At 41.7% G+C, this 23,615-nt stretch overlaps 3 protein-coding genes across 3 annotated transcripts; all 3 read right to left on the bottom strand.

Annotated features, from left to right (window-relative positions):
* Nucleotides 1–299: 299 nt before the first annotated feature.
* On the bottom strand, nt 300–21,291 carry LOC110711576. The gene is made up of 3 exons (XM_021889984.1): nt 21,130–21,291; nt 7,085–7,308; nt 300–1,726 (listed from the first exon to the last, which is right to left on the bottom strand). The coding sequence occupies exons 1-3, from the start codon at nt 21,289–21,291 to the stop codon at nt 481–483; spliced, it is 1,632 nt and encodes a 543-aa protein (XP_021745676.1). The 3' UTR covers nt 300–480.
* Nucleotides 21,292–21,318: 27 nt separating this feature from the next.
* On the bottom strand, nt 21,319–22,230 carry LOC110711573. Its single transcript, XM_021889983.1, has 3 exons — nt 21,921–22,230; nt 21,583–21,814; nt 21,319–21,503 (listed from the first exon to the last, which is right to left on the bottom strand). Exons 1-3 carry the CDS (start codon nt 22,164–22,166, stop codon nt 21,319–21,321), a joined length of 663 nt encoding a protein of 220 aa, XP_021745675.1. The 5' UTR covers nt 22,167–22,230.
* A 189-nt stretch (nt 22,231–22,419) lies between these two features.
* Nucleotides 22,420–23,281, bottom strand: LOC110711668. Its single transcript, XM_021890085.1, has one exon. It carries the CDS (start codon nt 23,255–23,257, stop codon nt 22,679–22,681), a length of 579 nt encoding a protein of 192 aa, XP_021745777.1. The 5' UTR covers nt 23,258–23,281; the 3' UTR covers nt 22,420–22,678.
* Nucleotides 23,282–23,615: the final 334 nt, after the last annotated feature.

Below are 23,615 nucleotides of genomic sequence, written 5' to 3'. Positions count from 1 at the left end.
AGTATTTAGCCCGTGCGATGCATGGTTAATCCTGTTGGCTAAATATAAAGTATATGTTTTTCAATAAAGAATTTTACTATTGTGTATTTAAATTGCTCTTAGGTAGGTTTTATTTTTTTTATTTTTTTTTTCCACTTTAGTTGAAACTTAAAATATATATATAAAAAAAAAAGACATGTGTCCTTTAAATTTCCTGGCGTGTAATAGGACATTATTTCAGTTATTGAAAGAGTTGGCAATGCTTAAATGTTTAAAACTTTAAACTTGGTTTTGAGAAGAGTAATTTAGTAAGGGGCTGGGTTAGGCTAAGGGAGCGAGACTGAAAGAGTTGACACACAAGTTTATATAGGAGCATAATTCAGAAAATTTGAAAAACCAAACAATGAGCAAATGCATGTAAAACACACAGCTAGCAAGAAAGAAACAAGATGGGCAACATAGTTGTTGATAGTTCCAATGATTTGATGGATATGGAGGCAATCAGAGGGGTTCGTAGCGAACACGGGAACTGAAGTTGTAGGCATTAACACCAGTGTAAACACCATCTGACATAGTAGTCCTTTTGATATCTCCGTTAGGCATATGATCAACCTGATCGTACGAATAGGGAACATCACACTTTCCTCTTGTTGCTATAGCACTTACGGTTGCTTTCTTCTTGGGTGGCACTTTGACAGTGAAAGTGCTTTGCACTTGCTCAGATTCTTCTACAGATCCTCCCATATCGTACTGCTCTGAGTATTCTGCTCCAATTTCAATGGATATCTCTCCAATGACTGGGATGCCGCTAGAAATTGAAACGCTGGTACTCACAGCCCAGGATGAGCTTGTATTCCAAGTTGAAGTCGATGTTTTAGTATAGGTAAGTTGAAGTGTGTAGTCTTGCACTTGGTCAGTTGGGTTATTGACTACTCCTTCAGCCAACGTGAGAGGCTTGCGACTGTAGATCCTAGCTCTATCTAGATGGAATTCGAAAACATTGACTTCTCGCTTCACTATAGGTTCCACCACTCTTAAGTGAACCGCCTCGTTTGTTATAGTATTTGAAGTGCGGTTTAAACAATATATAGGCTCTACGATTGACCCTTTCCTTTGACTGCCCTCTATCCTTTCCAAGAATTTGTTAGTGTTTAGGTGACGAAGAGCAACAATACCCTTGGCAACGCTAGCCACTGAAAATAACATGTCGGTATCAGTAGGATCATTTTCTTCGTCTTCGTATTCTTTAGTGCAAGTAGTTACACCTTCAATAGCTGGGTCATGAGATGGGGATTTGGTTCTCCAAAATAAACCTAAAGTAACACTCTTCAGATAAATGTGGCCATCACGCGTGGTAAAGATCTCTAATACATTTCCTGTCTGTCCCACATCTTTATTCATGAATAAGACAAAGTGAATCGAGGTCAAAAACTCAAATGTATTGAGAAAGAAACCATTTTGGTCCTTTAGTGCAATATATCGGGGCAATACAACAATGGTTCCGTAATCCACCACGGTAGATACGTCTTCAGCGGTGGCAAGAGGTTCCAAACACAAGTACATGTCACGATCCGAGGCAATATCACGTCTCCCTACATTTTTTCCAAGTTGAACATGAACAAATTTCACCGTCTTGCCATCATCGCTAACGTTGGCCCTAAACAAAGTACAATTCCATGCCGTTTTGTCTTCCACCGGATCTTTTGCTGCTGCAACTATCCAGTTTTCGCTTTCAGATGATCTGTACGTGAAAATTTAGCATTTCATTTACTTTTCTTTTTGCATCATGTCGATAAAACTCAATGAGATTAAATGCATCATGAAAATATTTGGTACTCCCTTCGTCCCTTATCTACATCCCTACTTCCTATTTTAGGGTTTCAAAACTACATGCCTAAGTTGTCATTATTTTTATTTTATTTTTTTTGTACTTTTAACAACATTTTCCAACACTTTCTCTCTCCATCTCTTCAATAATTACCAACTACTTTTTCTTTCTTTCTATCTCTCTCTAACCCTACATACATATTTGATTTCTCAATCATGAGTTTTAAGGAATCTCCAAGTTCCTTAATTCTCGTGAAAAATGGAAAATAGACATGTAGATTAGGGACGGAGGGAGTATATCCGATCCAAAAATGTTCAGATAATGAATATCCAGAAACTTTTCAAATCGGATTTGGATATTCCAAATTATTGGGATATCGAATTCAAAATCCAATTTGATCCATGCATGCTCACCATTAATAAGAGTTGCGCTGATTGAATTGTATGGAACGGATTAGACCTGACTAAACCTAGCTAATAATTTCAAACTACTGAATCTGATTAAAACTTATTGCAACATTTTGGACTTGATTGAAACTTATTATAAATACATTTACACTAAAAATTACTCCATTTGTTCCTAAAATTATTCTCATATGCAATCTTGACTTTTTTTTAATAAGAAAATAGATCCTCTAAATTGCTCTCGAATTCTCAATACATAAAACACAATATAGTCATGTTGGTTTTATTTGATTCATTCGTCTGTAGACTATTTAATATTTAATAGTTAATTATAATTTTTAGCGACCAAATATATTTTTATGGTCAAAGTAAAAGCATTAGCCAACAGAATAATAGTTAACAAGTAATTACAAGTTCTACTACAATTAACAATAAATTATTAATAATTTAAAAGCGTGATAATATTAATAATAAAACAATATACATAATTAAAATAATTTATTTATACTAAGATAACTACAATGTTACTAATATTTTTTAAGAAACTATAAATACTACTATTGTTGTAGTATTTAATAATTAAACAATATACATATAGTTTCAATCGTATATTAAATATTATATCAATATCAACAGTACCATTATAGTTATCTTAGTATGAAATATTATTAGACTTGATCATAATTAGACAATATACATACTTTAATCCCTACTTTTTTAAAAGTTTAACAAAACACTTATGAATAGTGTGAGAACAATTATATCCTTAAAATGTTTGTTTACTTATATGCCCCCATTATTATGATGATAATTGCATCTAAGTCTTTCCTTTGTGTGATTTAACTCTTATAAATAGTGTCTGTACAATTATACCCATTAAAATGTTTATTTGCACTCATCAGTATTAATTTTTTTTTTTTTTGAACTTTTAAGAACAGTGGTGCGGACATTTATACACCTAAAAAATACTTGTTTACATATTTTCTTTCATTAATACTACCAACAACTAAAGAGCTATTTAAACATGACTAGTTATGGCGCGCGCGTTAGCTTCTCTACTCTTTAAATAATAAGTTTCAATTAGGTTTAACAATATATTTAAAACAAAATACAATCATTCCAAAGCATTGTGACTTTAAAGTAAAATAAAATTACTATACCAAACCCACAAGCTATAATTTTATTTTATTTACTTTTATTTTTTGCGATAACTGAATTTGAAATTTTGAAATATTAATAATAACAAAATAAGGCCAACAATCAAAATACTTGATAAAAACCTAACAAAACCAACTAACAATCTTATTAATAAATACTTATTGATGAATTGTTTGCATTTCTTGGATTGGTATAAGCATAGTGGACCAAACGTATGTCCTAGACATTTATTTATTTGAGAACAACCTTATTTTCAATATTGTCCTAGTTTAGTCAATTAATTATCAAATCACTCTTCGTATTTTGAAATAGCTTATAATAATTGGGCAAAAATTAGTATAACTTGTCTCCCTGAGATTTGACCCGTATTTGTTAAGTTTCTGCTAACAACAGACGCTTACACTTGTGGTATAACTTTTTATTCATCAAAACTTCCTACATTTTTTTAATCACATCATTTGGTATGGGCAAAAGATTTAAGAAAAATCAAATATGGTTGCGTCAAATTTGTCCATGTGATATAATCAAATGAGAGAAGTGGGGGTAATAATGGTTGTTATCAAATGTGAATAAGGGTAGTTGAGTTTTTTGTGTGTCAACACAAGCAAAAGGTGAATAAAGAATATCAAATAAAGAAATGGCGCAATTAATAAAACAGAAGAATTATAATTGTAGTAGAAAAACATTTGATCAAATTTATGTTAATAGAATATAGTGTTTTTTTAAGCAAGCTGACACCTAAACACTAACCGGGTAACTCATGACCAACCGAATAACCCCTAATCGACCGAGTAACCCCTAAACGACCGAGTATGTAACCCCTAACCAATTGGGTAACCTTAACTGACCAAGTAACACCTGCCCGAGTACCCCCTTACTAATCGAGTAACCGCAGCCACACCGTGTGGCCGACTACATATGAAAATTTGTGAATAAAATATGATATTTTTAAAAATCTTATATATATATATATATATATATATATATATATATATATATATATATATATATATTTTGCTTCTAATGTGATATGATCTGAGATATAAGGAAAATTAAACAATATCTTATTTGATAAATGTATAACCTATTTGACCACGAGTTTTAAAACTTAGGCTCTGTTTTATTCACTTTATTTTTACTTATCTGATCTGAACTGATTTTTTCTAATTTGATCTGATTTGATTGTTTGAATAGATCAAACTTTGACCTTATATATACTAATATATATGGAAAAAATATATCAAATGGGGTCTTGCTTGTTAGATTCGTAATAATATACTTCCCCCGTTCCATTAATATTGCAACAAGGATGAAATTACGCATCCCAAAACACATTTTATATGTTAAATATCTATAATTCTATAAATGTAAAAATTTATAAATAGTTGATATTGTGTATGTATTTTACAAGAAGAATCTAACAAGATCCCACATGAATACATTTTATTTAATATATAAGTCATAATATGTGGTTAAACAAGCATGACAAATAGTGCAAAAGTGTAGTTGTTGCAATATTATTAGAAAGGAGGAAGTATATTGTATATTTCATATTCCCACTACTAGAAAACAGTCAATCAACGACTGAAAAAATCCGTCGGAAAACCCTAAAATTCCGTCGGAAATGCCCATTTCCGACGGAATTCCGTCGGAAAGCACCCTCGGAATACACTGTGTAGGAATTTCGCGATATTCAGTCGGAAAGGTCTATTCCGACGGATTATGTTTTGTCGGCGCTTTTGTTGACTTTAAGTGAAAATCCGTCGCAAGGTTCCGACGAAAATTTTCGTCGAAGTGGGTTATGTTCCGACGGATATTTCCGTCGGTGGGGGAGATGTACCGACGGAATTTTCCGTCGGAGGCGGTATATTCTGACGGAAAATTCCGTCGAAAAAGTAAATAAAAAAAAAGGCACCATTTTCCCCACCCAGATCCACCCCCACAACCGGCCCACTCCACCCACCACGTCCCCAACCCATTTTCCCACACCCAGACACCTAACCCCACCCAGACACCCCAACCCACCCAGACCCAGACCCACCAAACCAAACCCAGACCCATCTAATAACCCACACCCCACCCCACCCAGACACCCAACCCAAACCCACCAAACCCAACCCAGAACCACCGTCCACCACTGCACACCCACCTAGAAAACAAACCGAAAAATTCAGAAAAAAAAAATGAGAGGATGAAAGGGACACCGACACCAACCCTAACCCCTATCCCACCTTCACACACCACCACCGACACCACCACACCAAAAAACTTGAAAATTTGAAAATTAACCCCAAAAAAATAGAAATTAGCCCAAAAATACGAAAATTAACACAACAAAATCGAAAAATACCACACAAAAAAATCAAAACCAGTACATCTACATATTTAATCAGAATTTCATACAAAAATTTGTAAAAAAAACAATAATTAAACAACAAAAATTAAAGGAAATATATAAATATACAATAATTATCTAATAAAAATTATAAATTAATATTACAATTACATAAAATTGTTGGTTATTGCGCCGTTGTTGACGTTGGCTTTGGCGGTGGTGGTTGACGTTGGTGGTGGTTGTTGACAGTCGTTGTTGTTGATGGAAAGGAGGATTGAGAGAGTAAAAGGGGAGAAGAAATCGAAGAGGAGAGTGAAAGGGGACAAGAAATCGAAGAGGAGATGGGTGAAAGGGCGGAGAAGAGAACATGGAAGGAGAGAGTGAGAGGAGAGATCAGAGAAGTTTTAGAGGAGAGGAGAGAGAAAGGGAAAAGAAGGAGAGAGAGGAGGAAATAAGGGGTGGCGGCTCTCATAAAATGTAGGGTTTAGTGTTTTAGGGTTTTTTTTTTTTTAATTAAGATTCCGACGGAAATTTCCGATGGAATATTAATCCGTCGGAATATTTGGGACTTCCAAGGGAATATTCCGTTGGAAATTTTCGACGGATTTTAATTCCGCCGGAAATTTAACTTTCCGACGGAATAAGCCTATATTTCCGAGGGAATTAATTTCCGTCGCAAAAATTCCGACAGATTTTTCGTCGTAATGTACCTTTTCCGACGGAATTTTCTGAAAGACCCTAATTCCGTCGGAAAATTCAAATTTTCCGACGGAATTTAGGTCCGTCAGAACGATTCCATCGGAAAACGACCTATTTCTAGTAGTATCCATCCGTATTCTATTATTTGCTCCATTTCTCTAGGGCATGTATGCCAACGCAAATCATTGATCAATAATATCTTTAGTTATCAATAAGTATAAATTATAATAATTGAAAATTAATAATCTATTCAACGCGAGTATTTGAACAAGTACCTACAAGATTATATATATATTTTTTTATCTTATATGTAAATCACAAACATTTGTCAAAGTAAGTCCAATAAATAGTGCAAATGGAGACAGTAATAAATTACGAAATTAAAGCAATTAAAAATCTTACATAAAACATTAAAAGTATGTATAGACTTATTTTTTTCAGATACGATCTGATCTGAACTTATTTTTTCTAATATGATCTAATCCAAACTTATTTTTTCTGATATGATCTAATTTGAACTTTTTTTTTTTATTTGATCTGCAATAAGTAATAAGGTAAACTAAACTAGGTCATACAATTTAAGCTTTAAAGAAAATAGTGTATGCTCAAACTTTAAAAAAAAGTAAGTGCGTTATATAATCGGACCTAAAAAAAGAGGTTAAGATTAGCTAGCATTGATACCTGACCCAGTATTTGTTGTTAAAGCAAGATCTAATATGGGCAATGCCATTACCAGCAGACTCTACAGCAAACTTGGCTTGCTCGCTCACCACTTTATCAGTGGAATATGCAAGTTTGCCATCATCTTCTACGCCCAAATACTTAAATGGTGCGTCACCATATGTTGCTTTCAGTGCAACACATTTTGGCAAATGAACCATTGCTTTTAAGTTTCCCATCACTAGCTACTTATTAACACAAACAAGTTTCACGTTTGTTAATTTTATTTATGATGATGAAAGCAAATTACTTTTTGTTTCGGATGAAAACAATCGAATCTCGGAAGATCCTTTTATCTTGAGGGAACTTGGTCTCGGTCCGAACGACGCAGGAGCCGAGGGTTTCCTGCACAACAAATACACGTAAACTAGCCTCGGGGGGGACGCCGAGGAAGGCCCCTCCGATGCTTAAGTCAGTATATTAGAGAGAGAAAGCTGTGCAAGAGTTTAGTTGCTTGAGGCTTTTTTGTCTTACCAAGAATTGACCAAATTGTTGGCTTTTATACCTTGGCTAATGAAGGAGGCGGATTGGGCCCGGAAGTCAGTTGGGCTGGGCCAAGCTGATTGGGCCGTTGACTGACCTTGACATGGCTTTGAGGATGTTGATTTTTGACTTTAGCACATTTGGAGAGTTGAACCTTAACCTTGGGCTTTTAATTGGATCATTCAGTGACCAGGCCCAATTGGACTAAATTGGACCCAAACAACTTGCCCCCCAGACCCGATTTGGAAGGATGACGGGTCGGGTTTGATTTAATCAGAAAAGGAGGGAAGTGAATGATTTGTTAATCCAAAAATGTGAATTTAAACCGTAATTAACCCATGATTAATGAGATAACAACAGTTAATGTGGATAATTGCGGAAGTTGGATGGGTAGTGGGCGATTTAACTGCAAGGTCGTGTGTTTAACGGTTACTTAGTGGGGTGCTTGAGAGAAATTGAAACGCAGACTCCTTGAATTCCCATTTCTGGAGATATAAATAGAGGCGCGTCTTCTCTCCCCACTCACTCATCAACACAAACCCAGAATTCTCAAGAACGCTCAAGAGCCCGCATCAAAACTTCGCAAATTCCCCGAGCATTAAGCTTAGAAGCTGAGACTTGTCACTACCAATTCGTAAATCGGCGGCTTTTGCTTCAGATCAAGGTAAATTCCTTTGATTTTATTTCATCTTTCTTCGACTTTGCACTCTTTCCCCTTTTTCGACTTTTTCCTTCGAAATTCGTCAATGGTGAGGGGAGTTAGAGGTGGAGCCCGTGCTCCAAGAAGAGCAAGGCTAATCCCCGATCCCAGGGACAGGATTGGGACCTGGAATGGACGAAGGACAGAGTCTGACCCTGCTGACGGCACCAAATTGTTTCGGATGAAAACAGGCGAATCTCGGAAGATCCTTTTATCGATTTGCCGAGTGCTTCTGGACGGGACGATGAAATTCCCGCTGTCCTTTGGGATATCCTCCCTGGGTTTTCAGAGTGGGAGAATGCCGAAGTCGCTTCGGCCATGATAAAGAACCGCCCCTACTCATGGTGGGTAGAGAACGCCGATCAATATCGATTTGCCGAGCAAATTGAGTTGCACTACGGCATTTTTGAAGCTGATGGATATTGGTGCCGAATGCCCTCAGCATCCGATAGAATCCATCGTCCACCCCCGGGGTATGTGGGGGTGTACACGAGACAGCTTCAGTATGGGCTGAGGTTCCCTTTGGACGTTTTCGTCCGAGACTTGCTGATCCATTACAACATTTCCCTGTGCCAGCTGACCCCCACCAGCATCCGAAGGGTAATGACGTACTTATGGGTCTGCAAATTCTTCAGGTACGTGCCGAACCTGCATTGCTTCAGAAGGCTCCATCGGCTAGTGCCAAACATTCAAAGTGGGCACGGATGCCATGGCTCTGGGTGGTATCGGATTGAGTCTCGGCCCCCGTTCCTAACCATGTGGCCGAACGACTCTTCAGACAAGGACTGGAGAGGTCAATGGATTTGGGTTAGGGCACCCACGGAGCCGAGCCACCCTTACGTTTTCAGCGCTCCCCGGTATCTTGCCGAGCCGGATCCTGATATGGGAAGTTTAGGTCCTCCCGAAGATAGCGGGCCAGACCCGAACCTTAATCAGCAGAACATCTTCGGCAAGCTGCCGAACCGGGGAGGCAGCGGCCGAATGCAGCATATCCCGGAGACTTGGCTCCCCGATACGCACTATGTTTTCCAAGAGAATATGCTGGCAGCTGTCGGCCTCAGCCGAAAGTTTAGGGATGGTAATCTTCTTCGGCTGGGGCCGAGGCCTTTTAATTATCTCTTTTCTTCTTTCATTTTGCTTTCTTGTGATGTGCCGAACTAACTGAATTGACTTCTCCCCTTTTCTTTTTCAGAACGGGACGAGACCAACGTCGGCATTGATTACGCTCGCCTTGGCGTCAACCGAGAACGAGTCGTAACTGATCGGGCTCCCCCTATCACTGAACCAAGGCGCCGAGAGGTTCACCTAGACTCTTCCCACTTCCAAATTGAGGCTGTTGCTCTGTATCAGAGGCAGAAGCCTTGGTGGAAGAAGAGGGATCCCTTGTTTCAGCTGCTGGAAGAAGAAGCTGAAGCTGCCCGTACAGCCGAAGAGGTTGCACGGGTTATTGAAGCTTGTGAAGGTGGAGAAGGGTCCTCCAGAGTTGCTGAAGAAGCTGCGGCTAGGGCAGCTGAAGAAGACGAGGCTTTGCTGAAGACCTCGGTGAGCCTTTAGACTTAACTTTGTCTTTCTTCTTCTTTCTTTTTTTTTTTTACTCACACTCTTCTTCCCCCCTGTCTGTTACAGTCTGAAGAGAGTAACAGACACAGAGAAGGGAAAGCCCCTGTTCGTCCCGAAGACCAAGTACAAGAAGAGTCTTCAGACTCGGGTATGGACGAGCAGCCGCTTCAGAAGAGGCGCCGAAGAATGGCCATCATCGGCCCGCATGACTTTCAGCGGAGGCCGATGACCCTCGGCGTTGAAATAAGGGAACCCGGGGAAGGCAATGGATCGCCGAGGGTTCCCCGGCCACCGCCTCAATCACCCCCAAGGGCCTCTCCGCCACCCCCGAGATGGAGGTGGATCAGAGAACTCCCAAACCTAAGGGAGAGGTTCTGGAAGAAGCTCGAGAGAGTGCCGCCGAGGACAAGGATGGAGACGCCGTGATGCCCAGTGCTGAGGGTTTCACGGCGGACATTGCCAGAGAGGTTGGGGCCTTCGTCCTCACACCTGAAGAAGAAGAGGTCACAATAATTGACTCTTCTGAGAAGGAGGAGGACGTTGAGCCACCCAAAGCTAAAGAGGCTCCATCGTCATCCTTCCCTTCCTTCCAGACGCTGCAGTCTGGAGAAATGGGTTTCTCGGCCCCCCGAATTCCAGTCCCAGACCACATCTGGGACCTCATATGGGGTCAGAACCGAGAAGGTGCTGCAGCCTACTTCGGCGATTTTGCTGGCCTGTCCGAAGTAGATAGGGCAAGGATTTGGTCGCTGAAGGCCACTGCTGGGATGGGCGAATCCAGCAGATCAGTTCCTGACCCTGCCAGGTCCAACCAACTGCTGATGATGCAGGTAATTCTCCTTGCCTTGATTTCTTTCTGAACTCAACCTTTCAGCTATTATTTTTTACTTTTTTAACTTGTGCCCCTGTTTTCAGTTCGTGCACAATCAGACTCTCACTGTAGAGCTGATTGATACCCTACAAGATAGGGTTGACGCTGCTGTGCACGAAAGGAAGGTGGCTGAAGAGGAAGTTAAGCTTGCTAAGCTGAAGCAAGCAGCAGCTGAAGAGAAGCAGCAGGAGGTTGAGGAGTACGGTAAAAAAGCTGCCGAAGCTCTGAAAACCTTCTGTGATGCTATGGAGATGGAGGTTTTTCCCCCACTGATGGAAGGGGAAAAATTCCTCCAAGAGCACCTGGGGGTGGACATCTCCAAGTTCAAGGCTGCTATCGAGAGCCGAATCCAAGGAGCTGCTGCACAGGCTGAGGTGCAGCATCAGCTAGAATCTCTTGAAGCCAGCAGAATGGCTGCTGAAGAGATGCTCCAAGCTAGGGATGTCCAACTCTCAAGGGCTGCTGCTGCTGCTGAAGCTCAAAGAGCTAAGCTACAAGAGGCTGAGGATCAGCTCACTGCCAAGAAGGAAGAAATGGTCCAAGTTCAGGCCGAGGCTTCCCAGGTTCAGCAAGAGTTTACCGAGCTGAAAGGCTCCTCCTCCAAGCTCGTCGATGAGCTGAAGAGATCCGAGGAAGACTTGGAGGAGACGAAGAAGAAGTTGGCCGATGCTGAGGCTCTACTCAAAGTCCGTATCTATACCCAAGAAGAGTATGAAATGGGTTTTAGAAACGGGTTCAGAGTGTGCCGAAGGGTCTGCCTTCATGCTGAGCCGAAGCTGGACTGGTCCAAATGTGCTGAATGGGTCCAAGATCCCGAAGACCCTCACATGAAGTATGCCACTCCAATCGAAGCTGAAATCCTTAAGGCTGAGGAAGCCGAGGAAGAAGCTGAGAGGATGGAGTTGGAGGCTGAGCAGAGGGAAAGGGAGGCTCGGCAGAGTGCAAAGCCTGCTTCTTCTGCTGCTGGAGCTGAGACCACCATTGGGCCCAATGAAGCTGATCAGTCTGATCCTCAGGCTGAAGCATAGGAACTCGGGCAGTCGTCTTCAGAATCTTGCGGTTCATCATGCGCTCAACTTTAGACTTGCCGCTTTCTGAATTTTTGCCTTTTGTTTTTTTTTGCTTCAGCTTGCCTTATCGTACAACAGCTTATTATATTTTTATTTTGCCTGTACGTATTTCGGCAGCTGTTACTTTCCGCTTGTGGGCGGCTGCCGACTATTTTTGTAATTCAACATTTTTATTTCAAAGAAGTTCACTTTCTCAGCTTTCTTGTGTATATTTTTTTTCTTCGCTTTACCAGTCTTCGCACTTTACTGCTTTCTTTGAATGATCTTTCAAATATTTGCTAAGTGCAGAACTTCGGCTAGCGAGAATCATTTCTGCTGAGACTTCTTTTTGTCGTTTGTACTCGGATGTTTTCAACTTGTGAAAAAACTGACATAAGTATCAAACTTCGGCTGAGCTGAAGGGTATTAGATCAGTTGTGCCATTTCTCTATTTCCCTCTGCCCCCCCAGAAATCTGAAGATGAGGTCTTCTGAATTCTGGAATGGCTGATAATTTTTCTCGGCTAAGCCGAGGATCTTTGAACACTTTGCTTTATTTTCTACATCTGTTTTTAAAGTACTGATTTCCCACCTGAGAGTTTTCACTCTAGAGATGGTACTCTTGTGACACTTTCTTCAATTCATCCAAGGGAACAACTATCCGAAACACCATGCCGGGGCAGCAGTTTATCTGAAGTACGAGGCATCATCATGCAATACTTCAGAGTTGCAACTACCACCCGGAACTGATTCATCCGAAGTACAAGGCATCACTATGCAATACTTCGGGGCTTTATCAGTTCCTATTTTTTAGGCTATGTTTCGGATAAGTCTATGGCCTTTTTGCCCAAAGGAACAGCTTCTCCGAAGTACAAGGCATCACTATGCAATACTTCGGGCTTGTATCCTTTTTTGGCAGGTTTTACAGCTTGTCGAGGTACAAGGCATCATTATGCAATACCCCGGACAGCGCCGAATGAAACCTTGAATTTTTGAAAAACCGTAGAAAGCATAAAGACTTAAAGAATACACGCAATCTGAATGAATACTGGCTCGATGGCCTTTTTGTAAACAAAATCAGTGTACTTACATAGATTGTACTATCCGAAGGATTTACACATAGTATTTTTTGAGCACATCGGCATTCCAATGGTTTTTCAGCTCGGTGCCATCCATTTGTTTGAGTCTGAAGGTACCGGGCTGAAGCTCTTGATAAATTTCATAAGGTCCCTCCCAAGATGCTCAGAGTTTGCCATGAATGCGACTTTTTTGAACAGCTGCAGCATTCCTCAAAACTAAATCCCCAACTCTGAGAGGTCGTTGATAGACTCTTCGGTTGTAGGACTTGCTCATTCTGAGCTTGTGTGCAGCCATCCTTTCTCGGGCTAGATCTCTAATCTCGTCAAGGAAGTCGAGGGACTCTTTCATGAGCTGCTCATTTTCCTCGGCTGAGAAGAGATTCACTCGTAGGCTTTCTGAGCCCACTTCCACTGGAAGCACTGCTTCGGATCCATACACCAGCTGAAAAGGTGAATGCCCCGTTGCCTCCTTCTCGGTTGTCCGGAGTGACCAGAGGGTTCCCGGAAGTTCCTCTACCCACTTGGACTTTTGATCCTCTACTCTTTTTCTGAGAGCGTTAAGGATCTGTTTATTTGCGGCTTCGGCTTGGCCATTACTCTGAGGGTGGCAAACCGCGGAGTAAGCCAATTTTATCCCGAATTGATCAGTGTATCGGCGCAAGGGCAGGTTGTCAAACTGTCTGCCGTGGTCGAACACAAAAACTTTTGGGATGCCGAACCGAGTTATTATGTTCTGCCAGATGAACTGTCTGACAGTTTGCTCAGATATGCTTGAAGCAGCTTCCGCTTCAATCCATTTGCTGAAATAGTCGATTCCGACTATCAGCCACTTTCTTTTGTATGGGGCCTCGGGAAAGGGTCCCAGAATATCCAACCCCATTGTGCAAATGGAAGAGGATTAAGAATTGGCTGGAGATCTAGGCATGGCCGATGGATTACCGGTGCAAATTTTTGGCATTTCTCGCATTTACTGACCATGTTCTTTGCATCCGAGATCATTGTAGGCCAAAAATACCCTGCCCTGAGAGCTTTGTGGGCTAAGGTTCTCCCTCCTATGTGGTTTCCGCAGATGCCGAGGTGAATCTCTCGGAGAATATAGTCGGCATCCGTTGGACCCACGCATTTCAATAATGGAGCGGAGAAGGATTTTCTGAGGAGTTGGCCGCCGAAGACGAGGAATCGTGAACTGATCCGCTTTATCTTGGAGGCCGAATTCCTATCCTCGGGGAGCTCGTCCCTGAGTTTATAAGCCAGGATGTCATCCATCCAGCTCGGCTCGAGTGCAGCGCAGCAGATTGATATTGCTTCGGCTACACTCTTTTCTCGGCGCACCTCCACATAGACAGAACGGCTTAACTCAGTCAGAGTTGAGCTTGCAAGTTTGGAGAGTGCGTCCGCTTGAGCATTTTGACCCCTTGGGATCAGCTCTACTTCGAAAGATCTCAGCTTCGCAATTGTCGATTTGATCCTTGTGAGGTAAGCTGCCATTGAAGGCTCTTTAGCCTCATACTCCCCCCGGATCTGATTGGCGACCAGCTGAGAATCTGTCTTGAGGTAGACATGCTCGGCTTCCAACGATATGCACAGGTCTAAGCCAGCAATGGCTGCTTCATATTCGGCCTCGTTGTTAGAGGCTTTGAATGAAAATTTTAGTGCATACTCGAAGGTTTTGCCTTCGGGAGAGGTGATGACGACCCCTGCCCCCGAACCGTTCACGGTGGAGGACCCATCCGTGAAGACGGTCCAGATTTTCCTCCTTGCATCCAGAGTCTCCTGATAGGAGCACTCGGCCAAGAAGTCTGCCAAGGCTTGCGCCTTGATGGCTGTTCTCGGCTGATAACCGATACTGAACTCGGTGAGCTCGAAAGCCCACTTTGCTAGTCTACCGGATTTTTCAACCTTGCCGAGGACTTTCTCTAACGGCTGATCAGTTAGAACCGCTATTTGATGAGAATCAAAATAGGGTCGCAACTTCCGAGCAGCCACCACCACTGCATAAGCCACTTTTTCTAACAATGGGTAGCGCGTCTCGGCATCCGTCAGGGTGTGGCTGACGAAATAGATCGGCTGTTGAACTTTTTCTTCTTCCCTTAGCAGCACCGCGCTTACCGTGGCTGGACTGACCGCCACGTATAAGTATAGGATGTCTCCTACGACTGGCCTTGCCAGTGTTGGGAGTTGAGCCAGGTGTTCACGGAGCTGCTGAAAGGCTGACTTTTGTTCGTCTCCCCATTCAATGCCTTTTGAATTTTGGAGCTTCAGCGCCTTGAAGAAAGGGAGCCCTTTGTCTGAGGCTCGTGAGATGAACCTGGACAAGGCAGCCATTCTCCCGGCTAGACGCTGAATATCCCTTTTTGTCTTCGGCTCGGGGAGGTCTAAAGCAGCTTGTACTTTGGCGGGGTTTGCATCAATCCCCCTCTTGCTGACCATGAAGCCGAGGAACTTGCCTGACTTCACGCCGAAGACACATTTCTTCGGATTCAGCTTCATTTTGTATTTTCTGAGGGTGGCGAAGGTTTCGGCTAGGTCCGTGACATGATCTTTTTCTTTTATGCTTTTGACGATTGAGTCGTCAACATAAACCTCCATGTTTCGGCCTTTTTGCTCGGCGAAAACCTGATCAACCAACCTCTGATATGTTGCCCCCGCATTTTTCAATCCGAAGGGCATCATTCTGTAATTGTACAACCCGGAACTTGTTATGAACGCTGTTTTAGCTCGGTCCTCGGGGTGCATGAAGATCTGATGGTATCCCGAGAATGCGTCCATGAAACTGAGCAGAGCATGCCCGCTTGTCGAGTCGACCAGTTGGTCGATCCTCGGCAGCGGATAGGAGTCCTTGGGACATGCCCTATTCAGGTCCGTGAAGTCAACGCACATCCTCCAGTTACCATTTGCCTTCTGAACCATTACAACATTGGCCAGCCACTCCGGATACTGACAGGGTTCAATGAACCCAGCATCTAGGAGCTTATCGACCTCAGCTGCGATGTTCTGGTTCTTTTCGGCGGAGTAGTTCCGCTTTTTCTGCTTAACGGGTCGACTGGAGGGGTCGACATTAAGCCTATGGGAGACGAAGTCCGGATCAATCCCGGGCATTTCTGCGGCTGAGAAGGCGAACACGTCTCCACTGGCCCGTAGGAGTTGGACGAGTGCCGCACGGGTGTTTGGCTCCAGTGACGACCCGATGCTAACACATCTGTTCGGATCTCCTACGGTCAGTTCTATTGACTCGGTCAGGTCATCCGTCTCCATGCTCTTAGAGTTGGATTCCTCGAATTCCGGCCTACTATCAATATTAGCAGACTTTCCTGACCGCGGCTGGCCATCAGAGTCGTTCGGCTCTGAGGCGGAGTCAGCCTTTTGGCCCCCATCAGATTTCTCGTTGTCTGGGGCTTCATTAGCCGAAACGTCTGAGCCTCTCGGCTTTTTGGCGTTTCGGTCCCGGTGCTTTTCCTCCCCATCGCCACGGTCGCCTCGGCGAGACGTGGATGGCTTGAGGTGATTGCATCGGCGGGCTTCTTCTTGACTGCCCTTTATTTTCTCGGAGCGTCCCTCGTCTGAAACGTATATCATGATTTGATGATACGTGGAGACGACTCCTTGAATGCCGTGAATGAGGGGTCTCCCCATGATCACGTTGTATGCAGATGGAGCATCTACGACCAAAAATTCGGCCATGATATTCCTAGCTGCTCGGCCTTCGCCGATGGTGACAGGAAGTGTAATCTTCCCGTCAGGATACGAGGAAGAGCCGTTGAATCCAGACACCGGGTAGGGTGCGGGGGCCAGGTGCTCGGCTCCCATCCTCAGCTGGTCGAACGCTCCTCGGAAGAGGATGTTCGCCCCGCTACCGCCGTCGACGAGGGTCCGCCAGACGTTGCGGTTGGCGATGCCCAGAATGATTACTAGTGGGTCATCGTGGGGGTATACCACCCCCTCACAGTCTTCGGCTGTGAACAGGATGTTCGGCGCCGGTGACTGGGACTGCCGAAGCTCAGCCTGATGAATCTGATGGGTTAGACCCCTCAGTTGGCGTTTGGCTGTGCCTCGCGAGATTCCCCCGGAAATAACTAGGATGTCGAGGGACTCCTTGCCCTGAGGTCCCTTATCCTTCTTCCGAGCGAAGTTGAGGTCCTGCCGAGAATCTTTTTCAGCTTTTTTCTCCTCGCGCCTGTCCGCGAGGTATTGGCTCAGGTACCCCTTGCGGACCAGATCCTCAATCTGGTCCTTCAGCTGGACGCAGTCCTCGGTGCGATGTCCGGGTGAGTCATGGAACTCGCACCACTGGTCCTTTCCCCTCGTCTGATGCCAGGGAGGCAACGGACGAGGTTTTTTGAATCTCCCCTCGTCCTTCGTCGTGCTGAAAATCTTAGCACGGGGAAGGGAGAGTGGAGCGTATGAATCGTACCTTCCCGTGTAGGGAAAGTGTCTTTCCTTCTTCGGCTCGGCAGCAGAGGACGGTTCTGAGGCCTTAGCCTTCCCTTTCCTCTGCGCCGAGACTTCGGGCTGCTGCCCTTTCGGCTTGTCAATTCTCGGACGAGACTGAGACCTGGATCTGTTCCACTCCTCGGCTCGGATGAACCTGTCCGATGCTTCCAAGGCTTCCTCCAGGGTCTGCGGGGGATGCATGACCATGAAGTCCAGGAACTTTCCAGCTTGGAGGCCGTTCCGTAGCGCGAACACGGCCAGGCCTTGATCCAGGCTTGTGATTCCGGATGACTCGTTGCTGAAGTGAGTCAGATAGTCGCGGAGGCTCTCGTCCTCCGCCTGCTGCAGACTCATTAGCTCTGCAGTGGTCTTCTCTCGGCGGTTGGCCGTAGAGAATTTGCTCTTGAACTTGTTGGAGAGGTCGTTCCAACCGGTTATGGAGCCTTCCTTGAGCCCTTTGGTGATCCAGGATTGGGCAACACCTTTGAGGGTCGTAGAAAAGTATTTACACCAGGTAGCCTCAGACCTCGGGTTCAGATACATGTGCCCCTCGTAAGAGGCAATGTGATCCTTAGGATCTGAGGTACCATCGTAAGTAATATGTGCCGGGATTTTGACCGTTGGCACATGCTCTTCCAGAATCCACTTCTGGAAGGGCGAGTTCGATGGAACCATGACCGCCTTCCCCTTGTACCCGGCCTCAGGGACCTCGCTCCCTCCTCTCTCAGAGGTGGAAGTGGTTTTCGTCCCCGGCTGAGACAAGGTTGGGTGGGGTCCGGTATCCTCTGGGAAGGTGAGGCGGCTATGCACACTCACCTCCCTCGAACCCAAGCGTTCGTGAACGCTTTGGCGGGCGAATTCCGGGTCCTTGGAGGGCCCCATGGAATTCTGAGCTTCAGAGTGGTCAGAGGGTTGAGGGTTCCTCCTCCTCTCCTTACTGGAGTTTCGGGTGTCCCCTCGCCACCTCTGGCCGAGCTCTCTATGTGGTGGAACTTGTCCACCATCATCCTGACCGATCCTCCTTTTCAGGTTTCTCGGCTGGTGATCATCAGGCATCTGGATTGGAGCCCCTTGAGCTTTAAGGAACTCCATGCAGATGGCCACTGCTCTGGCCACTTCCTCGGTGGAGGGTCCGGAGGGAGGAGTCTCCCGCGGATGTGACCTGGATTGCACGCTATGGCGCGGCGGGGAGTTCCTCGCTCCTGAGCCACTCGGTCTCGGGGATGGCCCCGGCTGCCGAGTGTGGTGCGAGGTGTTCTCCTCCTGGAGGCTAGGACCTCTTGAGGCTTCCCTTTCCGGAGAAATGGGGGCCTCCGATTCGGAAGAGGCTTGCTCCGGGGAGGGATAAACCGGCTGGCGTTCCCTCACCGTAATCCGGCCTCCTCCCTTCTTAGCCTTCTTGGAACTCTTTCCACTCTTAGTCATGGCGACTGCCGGAGTGTTTGATGACTGACGCGAAATTTAGTAGCGTTCCCCACAGACGGCGCCAAATTGTTTCGGATGAAAACAATCGAATCTCGGAAGATCCTTTTATCTTGAGGGAACTTGGTCTCGGTCCGAACGACGCAGGAGCCGAGGGTTTCCTGCACAACAAATACACGTAAACTAGCCTCGGGGGGACGCCGAGGAAGGCCCCTCCGATGCTTAAGTCAGTATATTAGAGAGAGAAAGCTGTGCAAGAGTTTAGTTGCTTGAGGCTTTTTTGTCTTACCAAGAATTGACCAAATTGTTGGCTTTTATACCTTGGCTAATGAAGGAGGCGGATTGGGCCCGGAAGTCAGTTGGGCTGGGCCAAGCTGATTGGGCCGTTGACTGACCTTGACATGGCTTTGAGGATGTTGATTTTTGACTTTAGCACATTTGGAGAGTTGAACCTTAACCTTGGGCTTTTAATTGGATCATTCAGTGACCAGGCCCAATTGGACTAAATTGGACCCAAACACTTTTTATGTAGCTTGATTAATTTTGTTCATGTTCCTATGATATTTATAGGCCAAACTACTTGCCACTTCTACAATTTATTATTGTTTGTGTACTTGTGAATTTCATGATCCACCCGACACGGCTACCAAATATCATGTTCCTTTTATATAAGTCAAAACTCAAAAAGTCAAAAGTCTTTATTTATGCTCAATGTCAAAATAAAAAAAAAAAAAAAAAAAAAAGGTTAGCATTGTACCCCTTCGATCCTTTCTGTTCATATTACTTTGATTTTATTTTCTTTTATACCTCATAATAAATTAAAATTCCACAATTATGCTACTTTTTATTTTTATTTATTTATTTTTTATCAAAATTCTTTACATACCATGGCCACCGTCCACATCATCCTTTTTAAAGTTTTTTTTTTTCTTTTTTTTTCAAGAACAAAACCGCTAATTTCGTTTGGCATTGATTTGGTTTTCTGTTTTTTGATTTTTTATTTTTCAAAATCATATGATATATGGCATATAATGAATCAAAAATTAGTCAAGCTTATTAAGGTCATGATAATTTTGAAACCGACAACAAAAAATTGAAAACACCTTTATCATGTTTTCAATTTTTGGTTTTTTATTTTTTATTTTTTTTTAAAAAAAAAAAGAAAAAGAAAACTGAAAACAAAAAATGATGCTAAACAATCCATCAATTAGTGATTTTACCTTATATAAAACCGCTAATTGAATTCGCAATTTTACCTTATATAAAACTAAAATAAGATATAGAAAAATAAAAAATAATTTATCAAAAAGGAAAAAAAAAAAAAAAGCATAAACTCAAGTCTTCTTCTAGCTGTTGCTCTGTATCAAGCCTTTTCTCTCTCATTTAATTTACTTCCCAATTTATCATCTCCCAATTTTAAAATTAAATTCATGAAATATTTCTTCGACTCTTTTTAATTTTCTCTTCGAGTCGCAAAAAAGGTTCAAGATGACATTGAAAATATCGCAACAATGAAGAATGAATAGGACTATAAGAGGTTATTATAGTATGAATAATAGTACTCGTAGTACTTTTGAATCATTTTTAATACGAAGTACTACGTATGAATAGCTGTACTTTGAATCATTTTTAAGGAAAATATAGTATGAACTGGGAAGTTTTTATACCAATAAAGAGTACCTTTTAAGGAATCTCATATACTACTTGGTACTTAAGCATGATAGTTGACTCTACCTCAATAACAATAAGGGGTTGGGGTGTTTAACTCTATTCTCTCAAGCCCTTATTATTTGATCCCCCATAAATGCTAAATGCAACCATTAGTTCATAAATCATGTGGTTCACTTAATTACATAATTAATAAAAATATGAGTACGTATGTGATTAAAAAAGAAAAAGTTAAATTCTAGCCTTCTAGTTTTTCTTATTTCCATTGGTAGCCACTTTTTATATAAATTATCTTTGGTAACTTTCTATTATTTAAAATTTACTTTTGTAACCTAATAAAATTTAAAACGTTAAAAAGGTTGTTAAGTTTAATGACATATGGTTTATAAACTAATTTTTAAAAAGGTTGTTAAAAAGGTTTTACTAATTTTTTAAAAATTTTGGCTTATTTTTGGCTTATAATGAAATTTTAATTATTATTATTATTATTATTATTATTAATTATTACTATTATTATTATTATTATTATTATTATTATTATTATTGATTTATGATGTATCGGATTTGATTTTATCGTTTGTTTGAACTAGCAACATTGTCTATGTTATTAAATAGCACAAACAATAAACGATAATAATTAAAATTTCATTATAAGCTCCAAATCATAAACGTTTACAAATATAATTTTCATTACAAGACGTTCCAAATTTCCTTCGCTATATTAAGTTGTACTTCTTTCATTACAGCTTTACGATTCTCGTTAAACAAATCATAATCTGCTCTTGGTTCGATTTCTATACCACTATCAATGGGTATATCCAACTCATGTAATCGAATAAAATTGTGAAGTGTGAATGTAGCAACCATAATTGCCAATTGATGTTTAGTGTCCATTTGTGGCATCATTGTCAATATTTTCCATCGACCTTTTAATTATCCAAAACATCTCTCGATCGTTGTTCGAAGTGAAGAGTGAAGATAATTAAAAAGTTCAAGCATGCCTTGTGGTGGTGGACCATTTCGAAATTCAGGCAAATGGGTTCTAATATCTTTTTCTTTTATTGGACTCAAATATCCAACGGTATTCGGATATCCAGAATCTACTAGATAATATTTTCCTGTTACAAAATAAAGTTATACAGCATATTAGTATAGTGTCATGTATGGAGTAAAAACATACACTATTTTAAATTATACCTGGAGGTGGATGGGGAAATCGAAATTCTGATACAGTTAAGCAATGGTTCCATACAGTAATATCATGAGCACTACCTTCAAATCCAACGTTGATAAACGTAAAAAGCCTATCAAAGGAACAGGCAGCCAAAACATTCCATGTTTTTTTTCCTTTACGCCCTCGATGTGCCACACCATCATCATCGCTTACAACTGCATTTATATGAGTCCCATCCAATGCTCCAACACAATCCTAATAGTTCATTAACATTTAGGATACATTTTATAAGTGATTATATATTGCAAATGCATAAAATAATATAATGACAATGCAAGATAATAATAATGTTTCTTAATACCTTGAAATATGGCCAATATTTTGTGCTGTCACCTATTTTTTTTGGCACCACGGTCAAACTTTGGTATGGTCTTATGATCTCGGTAGACAAATGAACCATTGCTTCCAGTACTTGTTTAAAGTACAACCCAATTGTTGCAATAGAGTGCTGAAATCGACCGGCAGCATCACGATAAGAACTGCCTTTAGCCATGATATATAAAAATATTCCTAATTGCTCAGCCACAGATCGATATGTAACGACCATCCGATAATAAATTTTTATTTTTCATGCAAGTAACAAGATCCACAAATATGTTTCTATCTAATCTCAATTGGTCTTTGCATAAATCAGGATGGACATGTAGTAGTCTGTTTATGTATTCGCTACCAGATTCTCCACCTAACCTTAGAGGCAATCTCTCAATTGGTGTAAGAAGTCTCTTTAGCTCTTCCCATGCGATAATTGTCAAGCACATTGGAAGTGTGTTATCCATTCTACAACATAAACCAACATTATTCAATTTGTAAAATAAAATCAACAATGACTTTTAAAATAAAGGCTAAAGCTTCTTAATTAGATCACCTGAAAAGCAATAGCATCATATGAAGCTACTTAAACCTAAAGGTAAGAAAAAATAGTAGCTTCATATGTGGAACCTTAATTAAAACTAGAACAACATCAAATAACTAACAAAGAACATATGAAAGTGCAAAACAAGTCATAGGAAAACATAAGACAAAGTTAACTTCAAATACTCATCACCCCAAAAAACCTAATTAAGGACCACCCAATGTTGGATCTTGAAATGCTGTCTTCAAATACATGATCTTCTGATCATCACTTCGCAGACCTAAGAAGAAATCTGCATTATCGCCATGATGAAGAAAATTCATACATTGGTAAATAAATCCTTCTCCTTGTTGAACAATAGCCTCAATATTGTATAGAGCATCTGAGACATCTTTATACTTATTACCACTCCCTTGCTTACAATTAGTTTCAATAGACATTTTCAACAACTCTATACAAGAGTCAATGTTACTACTCTTGTTTTTTTTAAGTTTACTAGTACACCCATCACTCTTACGTTTCCCCAACGAGGTACTTTTAGGAGGTGAAATGCTCTGTTCATCATCCGAATTATTTATTCCCCTACTTATTTCCATATCTCCTATATTTTCATCACTGTCCTCGGACCTTTCCTCATTTTCTTTACCAATTTGTTCCCCACCTAATCTGGGAGAAAAACTCCATTTGCTAGTAGCAAAAGACCCTGAAAAAAGTGCCCGTAACTTCTCTAGATGAGGCAATGGTCTCCTTAGGAATCTCGCTGGCATACCTTTATGTTTCTGCATAAATGCACAAAATTTCGATTAAATAAATTTTAAAATAAACTAGCATTGTAGAGGTCATAATGCAACAAAATGGATAAACAAAATGTCGTACCTTTACAAATATATTCCACCTATCATCTTGTTCAACTACAGGACAACCAGTAATAGGATCAAATGTAAGACCGGTCCAATTGAGTTCCATTTCATTCCAAATTTTGAACCTTTTCCTTAAATCATCCCAATGATTTCTTGCTTGTTTAATATTGAAATTCTTCCCACTTTTAACGTTCAAAGTACTCACTATTCTATCCCAATTAACCTTTGATAGTCCACCTGCTTTCATCTCCAAGCATATGTCCAAAAAAAATTATGTATTGTC

The sequence above is a fragment of the Chenopodium quinoa genome, unplaced genomic scaffold (assembly GCF_001683475.1).
Source record: "Chenopodium quinoa cultivar QQ74 unplaced genomic scaffold, ASM168347v1, whole genome shotgun sequence".
Classification (NCBI taxonomy): Eukaryota; Viridiplantae; Streptophyta; class Magnoliopsida; order Caryophyllales; family Amaranthaceae; genus Chenopodium; species Chenopodium quinoa.
The sequence above is the reverse complement of the archived record's forward strand: the minus strand, read 5'-3'. Positions and strand labels throughout refer to the sequence as shown.